Source organism: Trichomycterus rosablanca, chromosome 14 (genome assembly GCF_030014385.1).
Source record: "Trichomycterus rosablanca isolate fTriRos1 chromosome 14, fTriRos1.hap1, whole genome shotgun sequence".
Taxonomy (NCBI): domain Eukaryota; kingdom Metazoa; phylum Chordata; class Actinopteri; order Siluriformes; family Trichomycteridae; genus Trichomycterus; species Trichomycterus rosablanca.
Window position 1 is genome coordinate 30,760,302 of NC_086001.1, and position 22,876 is coordinate 30,783,177.

The 22,876-nt window shown below is 39.4% G+C and overlaps 2 protein-coding genes and 3 non-coding genes across 5 annotated transcripts; all 5 read right to left on the reverse strand.

The window, feature by feature from the left end:
- LOC134326289 (maternal embryonic leucine zipper kinase-like) lies at nucleotides 1–2,940 on the reverse strand. The gene is made up of 13 exons (XM_063008450.1): nucleotides 2,674–2,940; nucleotides 2,479–2,596; nucleotides 2,289–2,374; nucleotides 2,055–2,171; nucleotides 1,822–1,965; nucleotides 1,668–1,736; nucleotides 1,322–1,414; nucleotides 1,030–1,128; nucleotides 786–854; nucleotides 595–693; nucleotides 382–468; nucleotides 157–255; nucleotides 1–45 (listed from the first exon to the last, which is right to left on the reverse strand). The coding sequence occupies exons 1-12, from the start codon at nucleotides 2,938–2,940 to the stop codon at nucleotides 178–180; spliced, it is 1,326 nt and encodes a 441-aa protein (XP_062864520.1). The 3' UTR covers nucleotides 1–45; nucleotides 157–177.
- Nucleotides 2,941–8,732: 5,792 nt separating this feature from the next.
- Nucleotides 8,733–8,805, reverse strand: trnak-cuu (transfer RNA lysine (anticodon CUU)). Its single transcript has one exon. It is a non-coding gene; the product is annotated as a tRNA-Lys (tRNA).
- A 1,253-nt stretch (nucleotides 8,806–10,058) lies between these two features.
- trnaq-uug (transfer RNA glutamine (anticodon UUG)) lies at nucleotides 10,059–10,130 on the reverse strand. The gene has a single exon. It is a non-coding gene; the product is annotated as a tRNA-Gln (tRNA).
- Nucleotides 10,131–11,108: 978 nt separating this feature from the next.
- Nucleotides 11,109–11,180, reverse strand: trnaq-cug (transfer RNA glutamine (anticodon CUG)). Its single transcript has one exon. It is a non-coding gene; the product is annotated as a tRNA-Gln (tRNA).
- A 7,640-nt stretch (nucleotides 11,181–18,820) lies between these two features.
- LOC134326369 (piggyBac transposable element-derived protein 4-like) lies at nucleotides 18,821–21,205 on the reverse strand. Its single transcript, XM_063008527.1, has 2 exons — nucleotides 20,984–21,205; nucleotides 18,821–20,754 (listed from the first exon to the last, which is right to left on the reverse strand). Exon 2 carries the CDS (start codon nucleotides 20,196–20,198, stop codon nucleotides 18,900–18,902), a length of 1,299 nt encoding a protein of 432 aa, XP_062864597.1. The 5' UTR covers nucleotides 20,199–20,754; nucleotides 20,984–21,205; the 3' UTR covers nucleotides 18,821–18,899.
- Nucleotides 21,206–22,876: the final 1,671 nt, after the last annotated feature.

Sequence of the window (22,876 nt, forward strand, 5' to 3'; positions counted from 1 at the left end):
CGGCTCCACCATCGTCCCTCCTTGATGCGCCGACAACGTCTCCTGCTAAATAAAACAAGAAGAGGTGTAAGAACATTCAGAAGCTGTAGTGTTTGGACAGATGAGCATGTAGAGCAGCATTTATCAGGTAAAATACACTGATTGTGGAAATGTTACCTGGATTTCTTACACGTCCACTCAGCTACACACTGGACTACTGCGCTGCTTCCTTCTCAAGAGCAAAAGATACGTAGCTGTGGTCTGATCAAACTTCCACTGCACACACACACACACACACACACACACATCTCTATTAGACGGAGCACAAGAACCTCAGTATTAATAAATATGTGTCTACATTTCAGCATCTGTGTTGATGCAGATACAAGTACTGAAATGTACCTCAGACACCAGCTGCTTGGTGCTTTGGTTGGACTGTCTGAACATCACAGCCATCTCGGTGATGCTCTCCTCATCTAGATGATCCAGCTGAGACACAAACACACACACACACACAGACACAAATATATGAGTATGTGAGATAATAAAGATACAATCTTCTGTACGATGGATCTCCATCATGCTACTGTACTATGTCTAGTGTGGATGTTGTACCGGGCATGTGCTGTGCCATTCCACAGGGCTGCTGTAGCCCTTCATTACCCACTCATGATCCAGCAGATGCTCCACCTTTATGCGCTGCTCTGGAACCACCTACAGGACAAGATACAAGAACTTCAGGTGATGAAGCCCACAGAGAAACACACACCCACTTTGCTTACATTAAACACACCATAAACACACACCTGCAGCATTTCCTTAATCAGCAGTACAGAACCAGGAGACAGCCAGTCAGGAGTGTCAAAATGTCCTTTCTGAGGAAACACAGAGCAAAACAATCACATCTGATCAAAGAACATCACCACAAGCCGTTACTGTTACTTTTACTGTATGTTTAACATGCTGCTGAGCATTAAATAATGGATTCAATTTCATAATCGTAACAAGACGTGTATGCCAATGGTGTTTCATTGTAGTTCCAAGACTTACAGTGATTTGTTCATGGAGCTCCACAAAGTTGTCACCGTCGAACGGGAGGTAGCCACACAGCATGACATATAGGACAACACCCAAGCTCCAAACATCTGCCTAAAACACACACACACACACACATCTTCATTGTCTTTTTTAACCATGCTTTACCCTGGTCAGTCCCCTCATCCAGACCTCATAGAATAAGTCATGAATGGGGCTATAGAGGGGACTGAACACCTTGGATTTGGAGACTCTCCAATTGAAGTTTATCAGGAATAACCTGGGGACACACCCCACACAAACCTACCTCTGCACCATGATAGGGTTGCTCATCAATGACTTCTGGTGCCAAGTAGGGAGGGGTTCCACAGCCCTCAATCAGAGCAGTACCCAATCCACCCTACAACAAAACAGATTTTTATCAACCGAAGGTCCAACTGTTGACTAGCATCTGCAACACAGCACACAAACTGAACCAGCATGGCTCTGTGATGTCCTGTTCATCTAACTGATCACTGAAACTAATTGTGGACACCATGTGTGCAAGGCTTCATTAAAGCATGCTGGATGGGGGTAAGCACACCACCTTACTAGACTCTCTGAATGGCACTCTTGATTTAAGTATACACTACAGTCTTAGGAGAGACACGAACCTCTGGTTTGGCACAGAGACCAAAGTCGATGAGCTTGATGTTGTTCTTCTCATCCAGCATCATGTTTTCCTGAGAGTCAAAATGAAACACACATGTACAAGCACTAACAAAGAAAAAGCACAAAGTATAAGTGGAAATCGTTTGGCTGACGCACTGGCTTAAGGTCACGGTGGGCGTATCCCTGGCTGTGGACGTAGGCCAGTGCCGAGACGATCTGACGGAAGATCCTGCGCGTCTCCTCCTCCGACAACATGTCGTTATTATCGATGTGGTCGAACAGATCTCCACCCGGACAAAACTGGAGGAGAGAGCGAGTCAAGTGAGCAGCAAATCATCGTAAATCCAGAGATTGAATCAAATCTGATAGTTTCTAACCACTGATGGTACCTCAAGAACCAGGTAGATCTGGTCAGCAGTCTCCATGACTTGGTACAAGCGGCACACGTGCTGATGATTGAGGTTCTTCAGGGCTTCAATCTCGATCCTCAAATCAGACAACTCATCCTGCAATGGGGATGAAACCGGAACAGTTTTATGACTTTTCAGATCAGAATTAGGAGAACCAAACGTTTGGAAACTGAGACATGTCCGTCTTTAACAGACGGTTTTGCTGAAACTAACCCCGAGCTCTTTCTTCTCCAGGATCTTGATGGCCACTGGCTCTTGAGTCTGAATGTGCCTGCCGAGCTTGACCGTCGCATAACCACCTAAAGAACGATTGAATAAAAAAATATATATTAAGTCAGGTTTTAAAAGATGCACATCTGTGTTACACAAAGGCAGAGAGACGACTGAAAGTGGTACCAGTTACCTGATCCAATGGTTTTGTAAACCTCATAGCACTTGTGCAGCTCAGAGACGTCCTCAACCACACGTGACGTTCCCTCTGTGGTGTCGTCTGTCTCGGGTACAGCGCATGGAACTTCTACCTGCTGCCCACAAGAGACATGTTATTATTATTACTGATTTGGCCTCTTCTTGTTTCATCCTACATGTTTCATCCTACATCCAGGGGAGGATCCAAAAAGCCAACACGACCATTGAGGAGGTCCCACAGATGCTCAATTGGGTTCAAGTCTGGGGCTAAAGGGCAGTCAGGGGCCAGGGTGGTACTCAGAGGTCCTCGTGACCCAATAACGTCCTGAAAGGTCGTTACAGGTTTCTGGAACCAAAGGAGGACATGGGAGGATCCGTAGATTGGGACCAAAGGAAATTTAGATGCCAGGGTGGTACTCGGTAGTCCCTGTGACCCAATAAGCTCCTGGAAAGTCATCACAAGTATCTGGAGCCAAGGGAGGATCCAGGGCAGAATCAGTTGAGCCAACATAAGAATCGAGGTGGGTTCAAGTCTGGGGAATCAGGGGGGTCAGGGTAGTACTCGGAAGTGTTGGTCATGCTCTTCCAACCAATGTGGCACGTTTCTATACCTTGCTGGAAGATCCCATCCGCCACAGTGACCCAATAAAGTCCTGGTAGGTGGTCACAGGTATCTGGAGCCATGATGCTGCTTGAGGTGGTCCCACAGATGCTGAACTGGGTTCAAGTCTGGGGAATTAGAGGACCAGGGTAGTACTCTGAAGTCTTGGTCATGCTCTTGTAGCCATGCTGGAAGATCCCATCCATCCCAATGACCCAATAAAGTCCTGGTAGGTCGTCACAGGTATCTGAAGCCATAGGAGGATCCAGGGGAGGATCAACACAAAAAACTGATACTCACCTGGTTCCCATCCACCATACGGTCCCTGGGAGTCTGTCTGCTTGCTCGAGGAATCTGATTCTGAATCATTCTTGTACTCGTCTGATTCCTCCTGATTCAGACGCATTAAACTGGTGTTAAAGAGTCGAGAACTGAACCCCTCCCCTCCCGGAGTATAGTGGTGATGATAATTCACCTCGCTCTCGACTGTTCCCTCTTCTCTCTCAGTCAGGTTCTGAATGGCGCTGATCCACGCCCGTCTACCTGCCTCACAGTCGGCCTGGAACGTACAGCTCCTGTAAACACTCGGTGATAGATACAGATTATATAGGATGCAGACAGATAGACAGATTGAGTAGATAGATAAACAGATAGATAGACAGACATTCAGACAGACAGATGGATAGACAGATAGGTAAATAGTCTGTCTATCGATCTGTCTATTGATCATATGTCTGTCTGTGTGTCTATATCTGTCTGTCTTTTGATTATCTATTTATCTATAATCTATCTTCCTGTCTATCTGTCTATCCATCTGTCTATCTAGCATCTATCTGTCTGTCTGTTTATTGATCATCTGTCTGTCTGTCTATTGATAATCTATCTAGCTGTCTGTCTATGTATCAGTCTGTCTGTCTATCTATCAGTCTGTCTATCTATGTCTATCAATCATCTTGTCTATTTGTTGTCTGTCTATTGATCATCTATCTGTCTGTCTATCTGTCCGTCTGCCTATCGTTCTGTCTATTGATCTTCTGTCTGTCTATTGATCATTTGTGTGTCTGTCTATCTCTGATGATTATAGATCTGGACTTACCTTGTGGGCGTGACCACCCGGAAGCAGAAGCGGCGCCCGGCATCCTCGCAGCTCTGGACCGAACAGCGCTGCAGGTCTTCCGCCAGCACCGTGAAGTCACGCTGAGGGAATAGAACATAAAACCTTCTTATTTATACAGTCGAATTATGAGGGGTGTACGACTGCGGTGCATTATGGGTATTTCACAGAGCTGATTTGGATCATGTAAAGTCATGTGACCTACCTTAAACCTCTTCTTGTAGAGAAGTTGATCGTTTTGTATGATGAACCACCGCCTGCATAAATATAAATAAATATAATATTAAGTGTATAAATATAATATTGAGTGTGTATATATATATAATATTAAGTGTATATATATATATATATATATATATAATATTGAGTGTATATATATAATATTAAGTGTATATATATAATATTGAGTGTATACATATAATATTGAGTGTATATATATAATATTAAGTGTATATATATATAATATTGAGTGTATATATATATAATATTGAGTGTATACATATAATATTGAGTGTATATATATAATATTAAGTGTATATATATATAATATTGAGTGTATATATATATAATATTGAGTGTATACATATAATATTGAGTGTATATATATATAATATTAAGTGTATATATATATAATATTGAGTGTATATATATATAATATTGAGTGTATACATATAATATTGAGTGTATATATATAATATTAAGTGTATATATATATAATATTGAGTGTATATATATATAATATTGAGTGTATATATAATATTGAGTGTATATACAGTGTATCACAAAAGTGAGTACACCCCTCACATTTCTGCAGATATTTAAGTATATCTTTTCATGGGACAACACTGACAAAATGACACTTTGACACAATGAAAAGTAGTCTGTGTGCAGCTTATATAACAGTGTAAATTTATTCTTCCCTCAAAATAACTCAATATACAGCCATTAATGTCTAAACCACCGGCAACAAAAGTGAGTACACCCCTTAGTGAAAGTTCCTGAAGTGTCAATATTTTGTGTGGCCACCATTATTTCCCAGAACTGCCTTAACTCTCCTGGGCATGGAGTTTACCAGAGCTTCACAGGTTGCCACTGGAATGCTTTTCCACTCCTCCATGACGACATCACGGAGCTGGCGGATATTCGAGACTTTGCGCTCCTCCACCTTCCGCTTGAGGATGCCCCAAAGATGTTCTATTGGGTTTAGGTCTGGAGACATGCTTGGCCAGTCCATCACCTTTACCCTCAGCCTCTTCAATAAAGCAGTGGTCGTCTTAGAGGTGTGTTTGGGGTCATTATCATGCTGGAACACTGCCCTGCGACCCAGTTTCCGGAGGTAGGGGATCATGCTCTGCTTCAGTATTTCACAGTACATATTGGAGTTCATGTGTCCCTCAATGAAATGTAACTCCCCAACACCTGCTGCACTCATGCAGCCCCAGACCATGGCATTCCCACCACCATGCTTGACTGTAGGCATGACACACTTATCTTTGTACTCCTCACCTGATTGCCGCCACACATGCTTGAGACCATCTGAACCAAACAAATTAATCTTGGTCTCATCAGACCATAGGACATGGTTCCAGTAATCCATGTCCTTTGTTGACATGTCTTCAGCAAACTGTTTGTGGGCTTTCTTGTGTAGAGACTTCAGAAGAGGCTTCCTTCTGGGGTGACAGCCATGCAGACCAATTTGATGTAGTGTGCGGCGTATGGTCTGAGCACTGACAGGCTGACCCCCCACCTTTTCAATCTCTGCACCAATGCTGACAGCACTCCTGTGCCTATCTTTCAAAGACAGCAGTTGGATGTGATGCTGAGCACGTGCACTCAGCTTCTTTGGACGACCAACGCGAGGTCTGTTCTGAGTGGACCCTGCTCTTTTAAAACGCTGGATGATCTTGGCCACTGTGCTGCAGCTCAGTTTCAGGGTGTTGGCAATCTTCTTGTAGCCTTGGCCATCTTCATGTAGCGCAACAATTCGTCTTTTAAGATCCTCAGAGAGTTCTTTGCCATGAGGTGCCATATTGGAACTTTCAGTTACCAGTATGAGAGAGTGTGAGAGCTGTACTACAAAATTGAACACACCTGCTCCCTATGCACACCTGAGACCTAGTAACACTAACAAATCACATGACATTTTGGAGGGAAAATGACAAGCAGTGCTCAATTTGGACATTTAGGGGTGTAGTCTCTTAGGGGTGTACTCACTTTTGTTGCCGGTGGTTTAGACATTAATGGCTGGATATTGAGTTATTTTGAGGGAAGAATAAATTTACACTGTTATATAAGCTGCACACAGACTACTTTTCATTGTGTCAAAGTGTCATTTTGTCAGTGTTGTCCCATGAAAAGATATACTTAAATATCTGCAGAAATGTGAGGGGTGTACTCACTTTTGTGATACACTGTATATAGAATTTCTAATACATACACTAAGCATCAGTGTACAGACCTGTTCCAGGTTTTTAACACACTCCTGGTCCTCTTAAACAGAAACCCCTCCATCAGGAGCGATTCCTCGGCCTCCGTGCCGCCCCCGTGACCCGGGTCGCCCCCGGAGGACACCCGGGGACGCACCCTGCAACACATCACATGCAGAAACCTCTGTCTCAGAGAAGCAGCCATCGTAAATGAGGAGAAAATCAAAATGCTGCTCCTGAAGAGCACAGGTCCACATTGTGATTTCACAGCGTTCGAAGAGAGCAGAGTGAATTTACCTTTACCATATATGGGCATGACTGGATTCATGTGACTGCACATATACTGACTTGATTTCCACTGTGGGACGGCTTCTGTAGGATCCTGGGTTCAATTCCCGGGTGGAGTTTGCATGTTCTCCTATTGTCTTGGGGGTAATGGGGTACCCTAGGTATAAGTGTGTGTGTGACACACCCTGGTACTGACACATCCCCATACTATGACACACCCTGGTACTGGTACTGACACAACCCATGCCATGACACACCCTGGTACTGACACACCCCCATACCATAACACACCCTGGTACTGACACACCCCCATACCATGACACACCCCCATACCATGACACACCCTGGTACTGACACACCCCCATACCATGACACACCCTGGTACTGACACACCCCCATACCATGACACACCCTTGTACTGACACAGCCACATACCATGACACACCCTGGTACTGACACACCCCATACCATGACACACCCCATACCATGACACACCCCCATACCATGACACACCCCCATACCATGACACACCCTGGTACTGACACACCCCCATACCATGACACACCCTGGTACTGACACACCACATACCATGACACACCCTGGTACTGACACACCTCATACCATGACACACCCTGGTACTGACACACCCCATACCATGACACACCCTGGTACTGACACACCCCATACCATGACACACCCTGGTACTGAGTGTGTGAGTGTGTGTGTGTGTGTGTGGTGTGTGTGGTGTAAAGTGTCTGAATACGTTTGGTTACAGTATGTATACTGACTGTGGTGCAGTAACAGATAGAGGTGCAGTATAAGGGTGACGGTGGGTGTCAGTATGTTCTGTGTGCAGTATAGTGCAGTGAATGTGCAGTATGAATTACATTTGGGTTCATTAGGGATGATCAGGATTATATTCAGAGATCTTAGAACCTCATCACATTCATGCACGTGTCTTTCTTTTACAGATTGAGTGTTTTGGTTTTTGTGGAGGTACGACTGGAAAGGAAACTGTAACAAACGACCTGGTAAATCATCATGGGTAAGTTTTTTTAATTAATATTTAAACTAAATTCACTCTTTAAGTCTCCTCTCCTACAGCCGAGACGAACTTGAGACCACACCCAACGGAAGGTGACGAAGACAATGGAGGGAGAGACGACAAAAACGAAGATGCTGGTCCGGTATCTTAGCAGAGCTAAAGAGCCCCTTACAGACCACCGCTACCGAGTCTGTTTGTCACGAACGTCAGGTCACTTTCAAATGATGGATGAACTGAGACTAAGTTTAACATCACAAACATCTATACAGAAAACGTGTATGATGATAATCACAGATTCTTGGCTTAATCCAGGTGTGGATCCAAACCTCCAAATCGTTGTCTCTGACAAGTGTGAGATCTTTTTAATGCCCCTCTCATTCAGGTCAGAAACATGCCATTATTTCAATTTGCCAAACTTAATTACCCTTCTGTAAACCTTAGCAAGTCATGTGACTCGTGTGTACCATCCAATGAAACAGCTGTGCGTGTGTCTTTGTGGTGCAATCGGTTAGCGCGTTCGGCTGTTAACCGAAAGGTTGGTGGTTCGAGCCCACCCAGGGACGAGTGTCTTTTATTGCACAACCTGCCTGTTGATGAAACGGATATGAGACACAACAACATGTAGTCCCACAGAATAGTGGAAATAAGTAACTGATAACATTAAGTAAACAACAGTCCTACAAGCACAAATATCCACCTGATAAGTCACCAGAGACCGGCTGTACAAAGTGGAAGAACGTTCTTTTGGTTTCTGTAGATGTTAAATGAAGATACTCGCCCAACATGGGGCTCGAACCCACGACCCTGAGATTAAGAGTCTCATGCTCTACCGACTGAGCTAGCCAGGCTTAAGCAACAGGTCAGAACAGACAGCTCATCGATCAGACCATCAGAGAGATGTAGGTTTAATTCACTAACATCACGACCAGATTAAGAACTAATTCACAGTTTACAAACAAACACAATTCAGAATAAGCAACAGAAACAGACACAGACTTACTGTCACTGTATTGTATTGTATTATAGTGTTAAATTGTAGCGTATTTTATTGAGATTATGCTTTAATGCTGTATTTTCTTACATTTATTTAATCCAGCACAATGGTTAAACTGCACAACCCAACAAGTTAAAATAACCCATCATGTGTTCTGTCCAATATTTACACAGTGCTGGTTGCCAAATAACATTTTCACCTGCATTCAGACTTTTCTTTCCTGTATACCAAAAACAGTAGCCACTGCAGGTCTACAACATGTTACAAAAACACTTGGGACACTTTATTTTTGCTTTCTTTATCTTGCCGGTGTCACGTTGTATTGAAACTAAAATAAATAAATAAAAACGTAAAATTTTAAATCAAGTGTTTAGGTTCATTCATCATCTTAACACATATTACAAACTAATCAAGCTCGTCAGATTTCAGACATTGTTCACGTAAACAAAAATCTCAAGGTGATTCATTTATTCATAGACGGTGCTGTTTATGGTTTTACACTTAAAAACATGAACAGTTAAAAAATAACAACAAACACAACAACAACAATTTAATAATAATGTCACAAATCTGTACCCAAGTAACAAGCTGTAATTTATCTAGCACCACTAGATGGGAACGATCTCTGTACAACATTTTGAACTTCACTTTAAAAGTCAGTTCAGTGTGTTTTACTGTAGTAAGAATAGCTCCACATGTTTTATATTTATATGTTTGATACTGTTTTACTCCACATGTTTTATATGTAGTGTTTATGGTATTTAAGCTGGATGGATAGATGGAAGTTAACATGTTAACACTTCAGACTTTACTTTTACATCTCAGATTTTTAAACGTACGTGATTGATATAATTCTGAGGTATTTTAGAAGTTTTAGGCAGTAAATAAAAGTAATTTTAGTTAAACATTGCCACCCAAGTATCAAAAAAACAAACTATGCCACTGTTGGAAAACTGCACTGAGTTAAGTTTAGGACCCAGTTGGCCGGTAGATGGCGCTGTAAACAATGTTTTGTCTTTTGGTACTACAATTCAGCATAGAGCAGTCATATGTGGAACACTATTCTCTACTCAGCATTGATAACAGTGTTTTTACCTAAATAAAACCAGGTTCCACCGAGATTTGAACTCGGATCACTGGATTCAAAGTCCAGAGTGCTAAACATTACACCAAGGAACCACACAGTGAGGTCTTACTTAAGCCCAAAAGTTAATAATTAGTCATTTAAGAGCAAGTTGGCTGTTAGATGGCGCTGTAAACAATGATTAGCGATTATATTTTGGGATGGAGCAGTCACATGTGGAACACTATAACACTACTAGTGCTATTATGATATTAAAGCTGGATGAATGGATGGAAATGAACATGTCATTTAAGGTGACTCTAAACTAGCACAAGCAATTGTGATGCTCTGTTGTACTGCACATGAGCTGAATGCTACCATCCTGAAACTGCTAAGGTTTCTCAATCTTGGACCTCACACCGGGCCCCAAATAAAAGCAGTAAGGTCCCACCGAGATGTGAACTCAGATCGCAGGATTCAGAGTCCAGAGTGCTAACCATTACACCATGGAACCCTGACACCATGAAAACTAAACGTAATGATTCACCATTTGCTAAGTAAATAAAGCAAAAATACACAACTTCAGACTTGAACATCTCAAGTGATTTAAACTTACGTGATTGATATAATTGACTGAAATCAATTGAAAAAAATGAGGTAATTTAGATGTTTTAAACACTAAATAAAAGTAATTTTAGTTAAACATTGCCACCCAAGTATCAAAATCACAACAAAAAGTTCCACTGTTGAAAAATTGCAGTAAGTTCAAGACGCAGTAGGTCGGTAGATGGCGCTGTAAACAATGACTTGCCACTTTGTGTTCTAATTTGGCATAGAGCATTTACATTTTACATTTTCAGCATTTAGCAAACGCTTTTATCCAAAGCGACTTACACAATGAGCAATTGAGGGTTAAGGGCCTTGCTCAGGGACCCAACAGTGGCAACTTGGTGGTGGCGGGGCTTGAACCGGCAACCTTCTGTTTACTAGTCCAGTACCTTAACCACTGAGCTATCACTGGCCCTAGAGCAGTCATATGTGGAACACTATTGTCTTCTCATCATTGATAACTGTGTTTTTACCTAAATAAAGCCAGGTTCCACCGAGATTTGAACTCGGATTGCTGGATTCAGAGTCCAGAGTGCTAACCATTACACCATGGAACCACAAAAGAAATGTTTTGTAATGAAGAATTGAGCACAAAGGTTAATAATTACACCATTAACTCCACATGTTTTATGTAGTGTTTATGGTATTTGAGCTGGATGGATAGATGGAAGTTAACATGTCAGACATCCCAAGTTGCAAAAACTCATTTCAGGGAGCTACAAAAAAAGCTAAAAACCCTCTCGCACACAGCAAAGTATATGGGTGATAACAGAACTTTTAGGAGCTGGTAACTGAGCTACTAAACTAACAGTTCGCGTCACAAACACATTAATGTGTACTACATAGTGCACCAGATAGTGTGAAAGATAATTGATTTATAATCCCTACATAGTGCACTAGATTGTATATTAAAAAAGAAGTTATGTTTTTTACTTAGTGCACTAAATAGTGTACTAGATAATAGACTTTTGTTTCTTACATAATGCTTTAGGTAGCGTATTAGTTAACAGATTTAGGTTCCCTACATAGTGCACTAAATTGTATATCAGATAACGGATTTATGTTCCCTACATAGTGCACTAGATAGTATTTTAGATATGAATTTATGTTCCCTACACAGTGCACTAGATTGTATATTAGATCACGGATTTATGTTTCCTACATAGTGGACTAGATAGTGTATTAGATAACGCATTCATGTTCACTACAGAGTGCACTAGAAAGAATAACTAGATGATGATTTGTGTTTCTTGCATAGTGCACTAGATTGTATATCAGATAACGGATTTAATATGCAATCGGGAAAAAGTCTGTGTCGCCTGCGTGTGTGTGTGTGTGTGTGCGTTCTTGGCCGCTTATTTTAGATTCCGGGAGATTTTATGTGACTTGCGGGCATCAGGGAGCCGCTATGTATATGCGGAAGGCTTCCGGAACTGACATGTAATCTAAGGTGACTCTTAGGTTTATTCGCTGCTGTTGGCTTATAAAGTTCTACTAAACAAACTGGCTCGTATTTTGGCACTGATATACCTTCCTGAATGGTGATATGCTTGGTTTACACTACTAGCACAAACAGTTGTGGTCTACACCCCACAAGCGCTCTGTTGTACTGCACATGCGCTGAACGCTACCATCCTGAAAGTGCTAATGTTTCTAAACCTTGAAACTCACACCGGCTCCCAAATGAAACTTGCCATTTGCTAAATAAATAAAGCTGAAAAAGAAAAATACACACACACACAACTTTAGACTTTAACATCTCAGATTTTTTAAACTGACGGGATTCATATAATTCTAAAATAATGTAGATTTAGGCAGTACATTTTAACTATTCTTTTGCTAAACATTGCCACCCAAGTATCAAAATCACAACAAAACGCCGCACTATTAATAACTGCACAGAGTTAAGTCTTATAGTTTAACACCTGCCGAAGTTTAGTGCCTCCTGAAGAACGAAGAGACATTTTGTTGAACGGCTCTTTAAAAGGAACCGAGCCAAAATATCCGGCACCCTTCAAAAAGCCATAATTCCCATCACTAATATACAGGGGTTGGACAAAATAACTGAAACACCTGTCATTTTAGTGTGGTAGGTTTCATGGCTAAATTGGACCAGTCTGGTGGCCAATCTTCATTAATTGCACATTGCACCAGTAAGAGCAGAGTGTGAAGGTTCAATTAGCAGGGTAAGAGCACAGTTTTGCTCAAAATATTGCAATGCACACAACATTATGGGTGACATACCAGAGTTCAAAAGAGGACAAATTGTTGGTGCACGTCTTGCTGGCGCATCTGTGACCAAGACAGCAAGTCTTTGTGATGTATCAAGAGCCACGGTATCCAGGGTAATGTCAGCATACCACCAAGAAGGACAAACCACATCCAACAGGATTAACTGTGGACGCAAGAGGAAGCTGTCTGAAAGGGATGTTCGGGTGCTAACCCGGATTGTATCCAAAAAACATAAAACCACGGCTGCCCAAATCACGGCAGAATTAAATGTGCACCTCAACTCTCCTGTTTCCACCAGAACTGTCCGTCGGGAGCTCCACAGGGTCAATATACACGGCCGGGCTGCTATAGCCAAACCTTTGGTCACTCGTGCCAATGCCAAACGTCGGTTTCAATGGTGCAAGGAGCGCAAATCTTGGGCTGTGGACAATGTGAAACATGTATTGTTCTCTGATGAGTCCACCTTTACTGTTTTCCCCACATCCGGGAGAGTTACGGTGTGGAGAAGCCCCAAAGAAGCGTACCACCCAGACTGTTGCATGCCCAGAGTGAAGCATGGGGGTGGATCAGTGATGGTTTGGGCTGCCATATCATGGCATTCCCTTGGCCCAATACTTGTGCTAGATGGGCGCGTCACTGCCAAGGACTACCGAACCATTCTGGAGGACCATGTGCATCCAATGGCAGTGCCGTGTATCAGGATGACAATGCACCAATACACACAGCAAGACTGGTGAAAGATTGGTTTGATGAACATGAAAGTGAAGTTGAACATCTCCCATGGCCTGCACAGTCACCAGATCTAAATATTATTGAGCCACTTTGGGGTGTTTTGGAGAAACGTTTTCCTCCACCAGCATCACGTAGTGACCTGGCCACTATCCTGCAAGAAGAATGGCTTAAAATCCCTCTGACCACTGTGCAGGACTTGTATATGTCATTTCCAAGATGAATTGACGCTGTATTGGCTCCAAAAGGAGGCCCTACACCATACTAATACATTATTGTGGTCTAAAACCAGGTGTTTCAGTTATTTTGTCCAACCCCTGTATATACACACACACACACACACCTAATTAATGTGTGCCATATGTGGTTCTGTGATGAGAAATATAGGTGGTACTTGGAAGTTTTGGTTTGATAATGGGTGGTACTTGGTCTAAAAAGTTTGAGAATAGGATATAGGATATATAGGATATATACTGTAGGTTATGTAGGATATAGGATATTTTGACTAGGGCTGTATGTATGATGCATCATCAAACTGTTATACATTATTTATTCTATTTTGTATTAGATGAGATGGTTTGTCTCTGTATTGACCCGCAATTCATTTTTAAATGACACCTAACGATAGTGATCCGACGCTTTTTACTATAAAATGTTGACTTCATCAAAAAGAATCGACTCCCTCAGCTTCAAATTGCTCATTGCTGAGTACCATCAACTTAGTGAATAGACTCTTTCGAGTCTATTCCTGTCGTTCAACTTAAAGAACCGGATTAAAGAATCAACTCATTTGATTCATTTGAACACGCAGACTCACTCGCTCTCCCGCTGTGAGCTTCTCAAACTGAACTGCGTCTTTCTGTACATGAGGAAGAATTCTATGTAGAGATCTCAAATAACATGAACCTGAAGGTGTGAACTTACATTGTAGAAAAGAAAAACAAGCAAGTCCTACAAGCACAAATATCCACCTGATAAGTCACCGGAGACCGGCTATACAAAATGGAAAAACGTTCTTTTGGTTTCTGTAGATGTTAAATGAAGATACTCGCCCAACATGGGGCTGGAACCCACGACCCTGAGATTAAGAGTCTCATGCGCTACCGACTGAGCTAGTCAGGCTTAAGCAGCAGGTCAGAACAGACAGCTTATCAGTCAGACCATCAGAGAGATGTAGGTTTAATTCAATCACAGTTTACACACAAACACAAATAAACAACAGAAACAGACACAGACTTACTGTCACTTTTAAACTACTACCTTGACTTGTGTTGAGTTCTGAGATTTGCAGTATGATGTTGTTTGGTATTTGTTGGTGATGAAAAGAAGGCTGGTCTATAGAATCCACAATTAATGCCAGCTTCAGTGGTTAGACAGTTTGAAAAAGTATTATGGGATGGTCTGTACTAAAATAACACATTACACATCCCTAAATGTTTTAAATGTTGAATCAACATGTTTTTTTTCTGTTATATCTTAATTAAAAACAAATATTGTAAGATATATCCACTTTGCATTGCACAGGAGACACCCCCCCCCACCACCGCTGTTAAAAAAGTAGATAGATAGATAGATAGATAGATAGATAGATAGATAGATAGATAGATAGATAGATAGATAGATAGATAGATAGATAGATAGATAGATTTATTAATCCCAGAGGGAAAGTCAAGTATTACAACAGCTCAGGGTACAATAGAAAAAAGTAAATAAAAGACTCAGTTAAAAATTAATAATTAAATAGGCTAAAGGTGCATAAGAATAATAATAAGTATGTATTGCAGTACAATGTTGGTAGAAATAAATATATACACAATGTCAATAATAATAAAAAAAGTGTTTTGGCATTAAATGTCCAGGTGTGCAATGATATAAACAGAGTGACAGATTATGCTTCAAAAGTCTGGTATTAACTTAGTAATAAGTAAGTAAAGTAATAAGTAACCTTTACTCTGAGTACATTTTAAATTAGTTACTTTTTACTTGAGTAGATTTTTAGACAAGTAATTTTACTTGTACTTAATTAAAAAATAATTAAAGCAATCAATGCTAAGTGTAATAATTGATATATTATGATATCACTGATAGCTGACCCCAGAATTCCAGTACAATAACAATGCAAAGTGTAGTAATTGTTATCTCAGCAAAAAATGGATGCTTTTTGTTAAAATGTAACAACATGCCTGAGGAAAATGTCGATATCCTCAATAACAGGCATGAACTGCACTTAGCAATCAGTGCTAAGTGTAATTAATGATATAATATCTATATGGAGACTTTTTTAACCAATGAAAACAAAACCATGAAAAATGTTGATGTTCTTATTATACCAAATATATTTTACCTTAGTGCCATACGTGAGCTGAACAATGTCAGTTTACTCACTCCTATGTGGACTTTGTGGGACTTATGTTGATTCCAGCATACAGACCGCTCACCAGTTGCTACAAACCAGAACTAATACAGGTAAAGACCTGCCTAGCGATAGCCTTCTCTGCTCTTCAGTACACTGACTGGGAGGTGTTTTTATTCATCTAAAAACAGGACAGAAGCTTTCAGGAATCAATAATGAGACCAAGGATTAAGGTTCAATATGTAGATATTTTATTAGCAAACAAGCAATAACAAGCAAAATACATAAATGACACATAAATGAACATAACAATACTAATTCTAGACTGGATAGGTGGCCATTTGTCCAGACTGTAGCAACTGCTCAAGTATATGAAAACATCAGATTGTACAAAACTGATTGTACCAAGTTATATAAGCCAAACAATGAAAACGTGTGAAACACAAGTTATATAAGTAATATCTGTGCCAACATATATATATATATATATATATATATATATATATATATATATATATATATATATATTTATTTATGGGCGCCTTTGAAAACTCTTAAGGACACCTTACAATACAAAACATCCGTACATAATTAACGACACAGATTAAGGGTAGGCGAGTTTACAGAAATACGTTTTAGGGCATGTTTTGAAACTAGGAATTTAATCAATGGTGTGAATGTCAGGAGGGAGAGAGTTCCAGAGACGTGGGGCAGAGTAGCTAAAAGCTCTAGCTGCCATATGAGGTAGACCAAAAAGGAGAGAGTTACAATAATCAAATCGAGATGTGACCAGGGCATGAACAAGAACATCAGCACTTCTAGGAGAAAGGAATGGACGTAGACGATTTATGTTACGTAAATGGAAATAAGCAGATCGTGAAAATGAAAGATTGTGAGTGGAAGGAGAAACGACTGAGTTCTTCATCATCACTGAGAATTTGTTAGATTTAGAGAGAGGAGATTTTCTACCTATAAGAGGAATTTTAGTTTTATCAGCATTTAATTTGAGAAAATTGTAAGAGAACCATGTTCTTAATTCTATTAGACAATCAGAGAGAGATGGATGAGGAAGAGTAGCCGTGAGCACAGTGGACAGGTATAGTTCGGTGTCGTTCGCATAACAATAAAATTGAATGTTGTATTTTCTAAAGATACGTCCAATGGGAAGCAGGTAAATTAAAAACAGTATAGGCCTCAAGACAGAGCCCTGAGGGACACCACTAGTAACATTTACATTTTCAGCATTTAGCAGACGCTTTTATCCAAAGCGACTTACACAATGAGCAATTGAGGGTTAAGGGCCTTGCTCAGGGACCCAACAGTGGCAACTTGGTGGTGGCGGGGCTTAAACCGGCAACCTTTTGTTTACTAGTCCAGTACCTTAACCACTGAGCTATCACTGTCCAGGAGTAACAGGAGTAACAGGAGTTAATGTGAACATACTGTACATGTCTAGAAATGTATGAAGAAAACCAATCAAGCACAGCATCACTAAGACCAATATATGCTAGCCGATCCAATACCTTTTATTTTCAATTCACTTCCACTATTAATTGATAGCATTCACTTACATCAGGCTCTAAACCTCCTGCTTCTACCCACCATTCACTCCACTATAGATAATCACATTATTTCCCAGTAATAGTTTAACCTAAAGATTTATACTTTTATTATTACTGTTTACTTATTAATGTTTACTGTGTAATTAATTACCTATTAATTACACAGTATAATTCATTCATTGCTAACCATTTCTCCCCAACACTCACTCACTCACTGTATTTTATATTTTTATATTTTAGCTTGTTTGGTACAATCTGATGAGTCACACTTGTGTCTAAGTGCTGAAAAATAAGCAAAGCAGCTCCAACACTGTGAGCATCATTTCTGTAAAATGTGAATGCGCTGATGTTTTTTGAGATTACTCAGTTGATTAACCCCTTGGCTGTCCAGTCTATTTTTGTGCATTTTCCGTCTGAAGGGCATACCCAAATTTTAATGCTGTTTATTCACAAAGTACATATGATTTAAGGAAATTTATGGTTTAATGTGACTGAAAACCCCATAAAGTATCAGTAGAAACTGCTAAAGGTCATAATGATATTTTACCATGTTGCAATGATGATAAAAACGATTTTTACATTTTTTGTTTTAGTCCAAAGTTTTAGTGAGTATAAGTATGCATAAATATGCATAAGTATGGGCAAGCAGGCAGTAGCCTAGTGGTTAAGGTACTGGACTAGTAACCAGAAGGTTGCTGGTTCAAGCCCCACCACTGCTAGGTTGCTGCTGTTGGGCTCTTGAGCAAGGCCCTTAACCCTCAATTGCTCACACTGTATACTGTAATGTAAGTCGCTTTGGATAAAAGCGTCTGCTAAATGCTGAAAATGTAAATGTAAGTATGAATATAGGTCTGGTATAACATTGCCAACACATCATGTCTGTGACCAAAGTTGTTTACTACCACCATACCAAATTTTTTTTGATGATCACCCATACTGATCTGGAGTTATACAAGTTGGAGTAACAACAGTCCATATCGGCCTCTCCAAATGTGCCCAAAACCTCTCCAAAACCTTCCAATAGGGAAAAACAAGCTATATTGCAAAAATAAATGATCTGTATTTTATGGTGACAACATAATTAATTTAGGTTCAGATCTACATACCTTAGTGAAAATAATAATTGCATGACCCTGACATATCCTCTCCAAATGTCCTTTTAGCCTCTCCAAATGTTATTTTAGCTTTTCTACATGCTTTTTTTTTTAGCCTTTTTACACTAGAAACAACCTCTGAATTCAATATAATGAATTGTATTTAGGTACCTATGTTACAAACGTTTTATAAACATGTTTTCCAAAAATAAAACACAACAATTGAATGATTAGCAAAACAAATTTTTTTGAAAAATACAATCAACTCAAAACTATTTACAATGTCTATTTACATTTTACAAATATTTACAGGTTTTTGTGGTGCCCCATATTGTGCCATTTGTAAAAACAGTTTCTTTTGGCCACAACGCACAATGGCACATCGCACTTTGTGCAGTACACTGGTGTCTTCACAGGGTTGCCAGACCTTTTGCACATGGCACATTTTCGCCTGCCAGCTGAACTGTCATCGCTGTAAAATGCTGGCAGGCATTGTTTTGTTTCACCTGAGGGTCCTGCAGCAGACTCATCCTGGGTGGTGTCCCCTGAAAAGGCCACAAGCTCCGACATCAGTTTCTCTCTAAAGAGTTTCTGAGTTAGAGCCTCTTGTGCATTTGTTTTTGATATTTGCTGATGTAAAATAAAACTATTTACAATCCCAATGTCAATGAAATGGTAAAATAATGTCTCGTACCACTTGACTGTCTTGTGTAAGGCATTGTGATATGAAATCAAGGTGTCCGACAAATCAACTCCTCCCATGTGCCTGTTGTAATCCTTGACCGCTGCAGGAACTGGAACATTCACTTTATTCCTAACCCCCTCCTGATTTTTTACTCTCCTCATCACTGTGTCACCATCATATGCCTTGTGCATTGTGGAGCACATCACCACCTCCCTTGTGTCCATCCACTTTACAAAAAGAAGTTGTCCACGTCTGTGCCAGCGGATGGTTCCTCTCTTTGCCTGCCTGGTGAGATCATTGATTTTTGTTTTTGGATACCCCTTCCGGTTGGTACGGATGGTACCACAAGCAAGAGTCTCCTTCTTCAGGAGATCCAAATAGAGCATGGGGCTTGTGTAATAATGGTCAGTGTAGAGGTGGTACCCCTTGCCAAGAAGGGCAAAATCCATGAGGGACATAACTGAGTCATAGCTCAGTCCCTGGCCTGAGCAAACGGATTGCTTGCCTTCATAAATAAAAAAATTCCAAGTGTAACCTGTGGTTGAATCAGCCAGAACAAACATTTTGTAGCTCCATTTTGTTGGCTTTGCCTTCATGTATTGTTTCAGGCCAGTTCTTGCTTTAGAGATGCAGATTAGAAGATTCTTGCTTTCAATCGAAATGTCCTTGTCCGGCTGAAAATATGTCCGGCATGCTGTCAGCAACTCTGTATACAGTGGCTTCAATTTGAAAAGTTTGTCATATGTTGAGGTTCCCTTTCTCCTTGTGTTATCTTCGTCCTCTTTTAGGTCACACAGATGCAGGTTACTAGAGATTGCCAAAAATCTTTTGCCCGTCATCACTTTTGCGGTGTAATGAAGGCGGTAATATTCCTTTCCAGACCAGTAGTCTGCAACAGATTTTAGTTTCACAATCCCCATGTATATTACCAATGCAATAAATTTGTAGAATTCTCTAACACTGAGAGGAATCCATTTGTAAGATGGATTTGCAGCTGCTCTGATCTCAGCATACTTATTGGTGTTATCTACAATAGTCTTCACCACAGATATACTGAAAAACAGCTGAAACAACTGCAGTGGGGAATATACAGTGTTCGATAGAAGCTGTAGCCCTGGAGGTCGCTTTGGCAAAAATTTTGGAATGCTGGGTGCCTCATCAACATCAGTGATGTCATGCCAAACATCATCTTCATCTTCGGTTGTAGAAACACTGCCTGGCCTTTTTGTTTGTGCAGGAACTCGGTGAGAACGTCCTCTTGATTGCCTCTTCGCACGTGTTGCTGATGACCTGGTCTTCTGTATTGTTGGGAGGTGGGTGGATGAAGTACTTGGCACCACTTCGACAGACGTTACAGTACTTTCTGGATCTGTGTGAATGGTCCTTGATGTGGATTCAGGGTGGGGTGGGGAAGAATGCCTCTTTCTCTTAGTCTGAGCAGCTGGCACCCAGTCATCACCTGAATCCTCAGAATTGCTATTATAAAACACAAAAAGAAAAATACAACATAAGTTTTTGTAATAAATGCACAGCTGTAACAAAATTATATATAATAAACTTGGAAACAACAGTATAGTCTTTTAAAAGTTATAAAAGTTGGAAAACAATAATTTGATCTTGGCATTTTTACCTTACTACTAAAATAAACTTTTCAATGCAACAACACAAATGTAAATTTGGTATAAAAAAAAAAAAATGTACTTACAAGTCAAGAACAGCATCTTCTCCATGAAGAAAAGCGTCTTCTTCAAACGAATCGTAGTCACTTTCTTCTGATACCTGCAATTCTTCTTCTTCTTCCAGTCGTTCCAATTCAGAAACTACTTCTGCACTTTTAAAACTCTTCTCACACTGTGAGCACTGATCCGGTTTCTCTCCAGTGTGAATGCGCTGGTGTTTTTTGAGTTCACCCTGTATATTAAAACTCTTTCCACACTGTGAGCACTGATACGGTTTCTCTCCAGTGTGAATGCGCTGGTGTTTTTTGAGATCACCCTGTATATTAAAACTCTTTCCACACTGTGAGCACTGATACGGTTTCTCTCCAGTGTGAATGTGCTGGTGTTTTTTCAGATTACCCTGTGTATTAAAACTCTTCCCACATTGTGAGCACTGATACGGTTTCTCTCCTGTGTGAATGCGCTGGTGTATCTTGAGAGCACTCAGGCACCTGAAGTTCTTCCCACACTGTGAGCACTGATTTGGTTTCTTTCCAGTGTGAATGCGCTGGTGTTTTTTTAGATAACTCTGTGTATTTAAACTCTTTCCACGTTGTGAGCACTGATATGTTTTTTTTCCTGTGTGAATGTGCTGGTGTATTTTGAGAGCACCCTGGGTACTGAAGCTCTTCCCACACTGTGAGCACTGATATGGTTTCTTTCCTGTGTGAATGCGCTGGTGTATTTTGAGATGACTCAGGAACCTGAAGCTCTTCCCACACTGTGAGCAGACGTTTCCTTCTTCCTGTGTGGGACTGAGAGAGGTGTTAATGCTGACAGTACCAGAGGACGTTTGCTGATTACTGGAGCTTCTGGTGGGCGTCAGATCCTCATCAGTCTTAATCTTCACCAGAGTCTCATATTTATCATGGTTGCAGCTCTTGATGTGATTGTGGAGCTGATTTTGGGTTGTAGAGGAACGTGGACACGAGGAGCAGCAGAAATCCTTGTTCAGTTCTGAAGCAGAAAATAATCAAATACATTTATAACATTATAAATAATAAATACATTTATAACATTATAAATAATCAAATACATTTATAACATTATAAATAATAAATACATTTATAACATTATAAATAATCAAATACATTTATAACATTATAAATAATCAAACACATTTATAACATTATAAATAATCAAACACATTTATAACATTATAAATAATCAAATACATGTATAACATTATAAATAATCAAATACATTTATAACATTATAAATAATAATATACATTTATAACATTATAAATAATCAAACACATTTATAACATTATAAATAATAATATACATTTATAACATTATAAATAATCAAATACATTTTAACATTATAAATAAAAATATACATTTATAACATTATAAATAATAATATACATTTATAACATTATAAATAATCAAATACATTTATAACATTATAAATAATCAAATACATTTAAACATTATAAATAATCAAACACATTTATAACATTATAAATAAAAATATACATTTATAACATTATAAATAATAATATACATTTTAACATTATAAATAATCAAATACATTTATAACATTATAAATAATCAAATACATTTAAACATTATAAATAATCAAATACATTTTAACATTATAAATAAAAATATACATTTATAACATTATAAATAATAATATACATTTATAACATTATAAATAATCAAATACATTTATAACATTATAAATAATCAAATACATTTAAACATTATAAATAATCAAACACATTTATAACATTATAAATAATCAAATACATTTATAACATTATAAATAATCAAATACATTTATAACATTATAAATAATCAAATACATTTATAACATTATAAATAATCAAATACATTTATAACATTATAAATAATCAGATACATTTATAACAT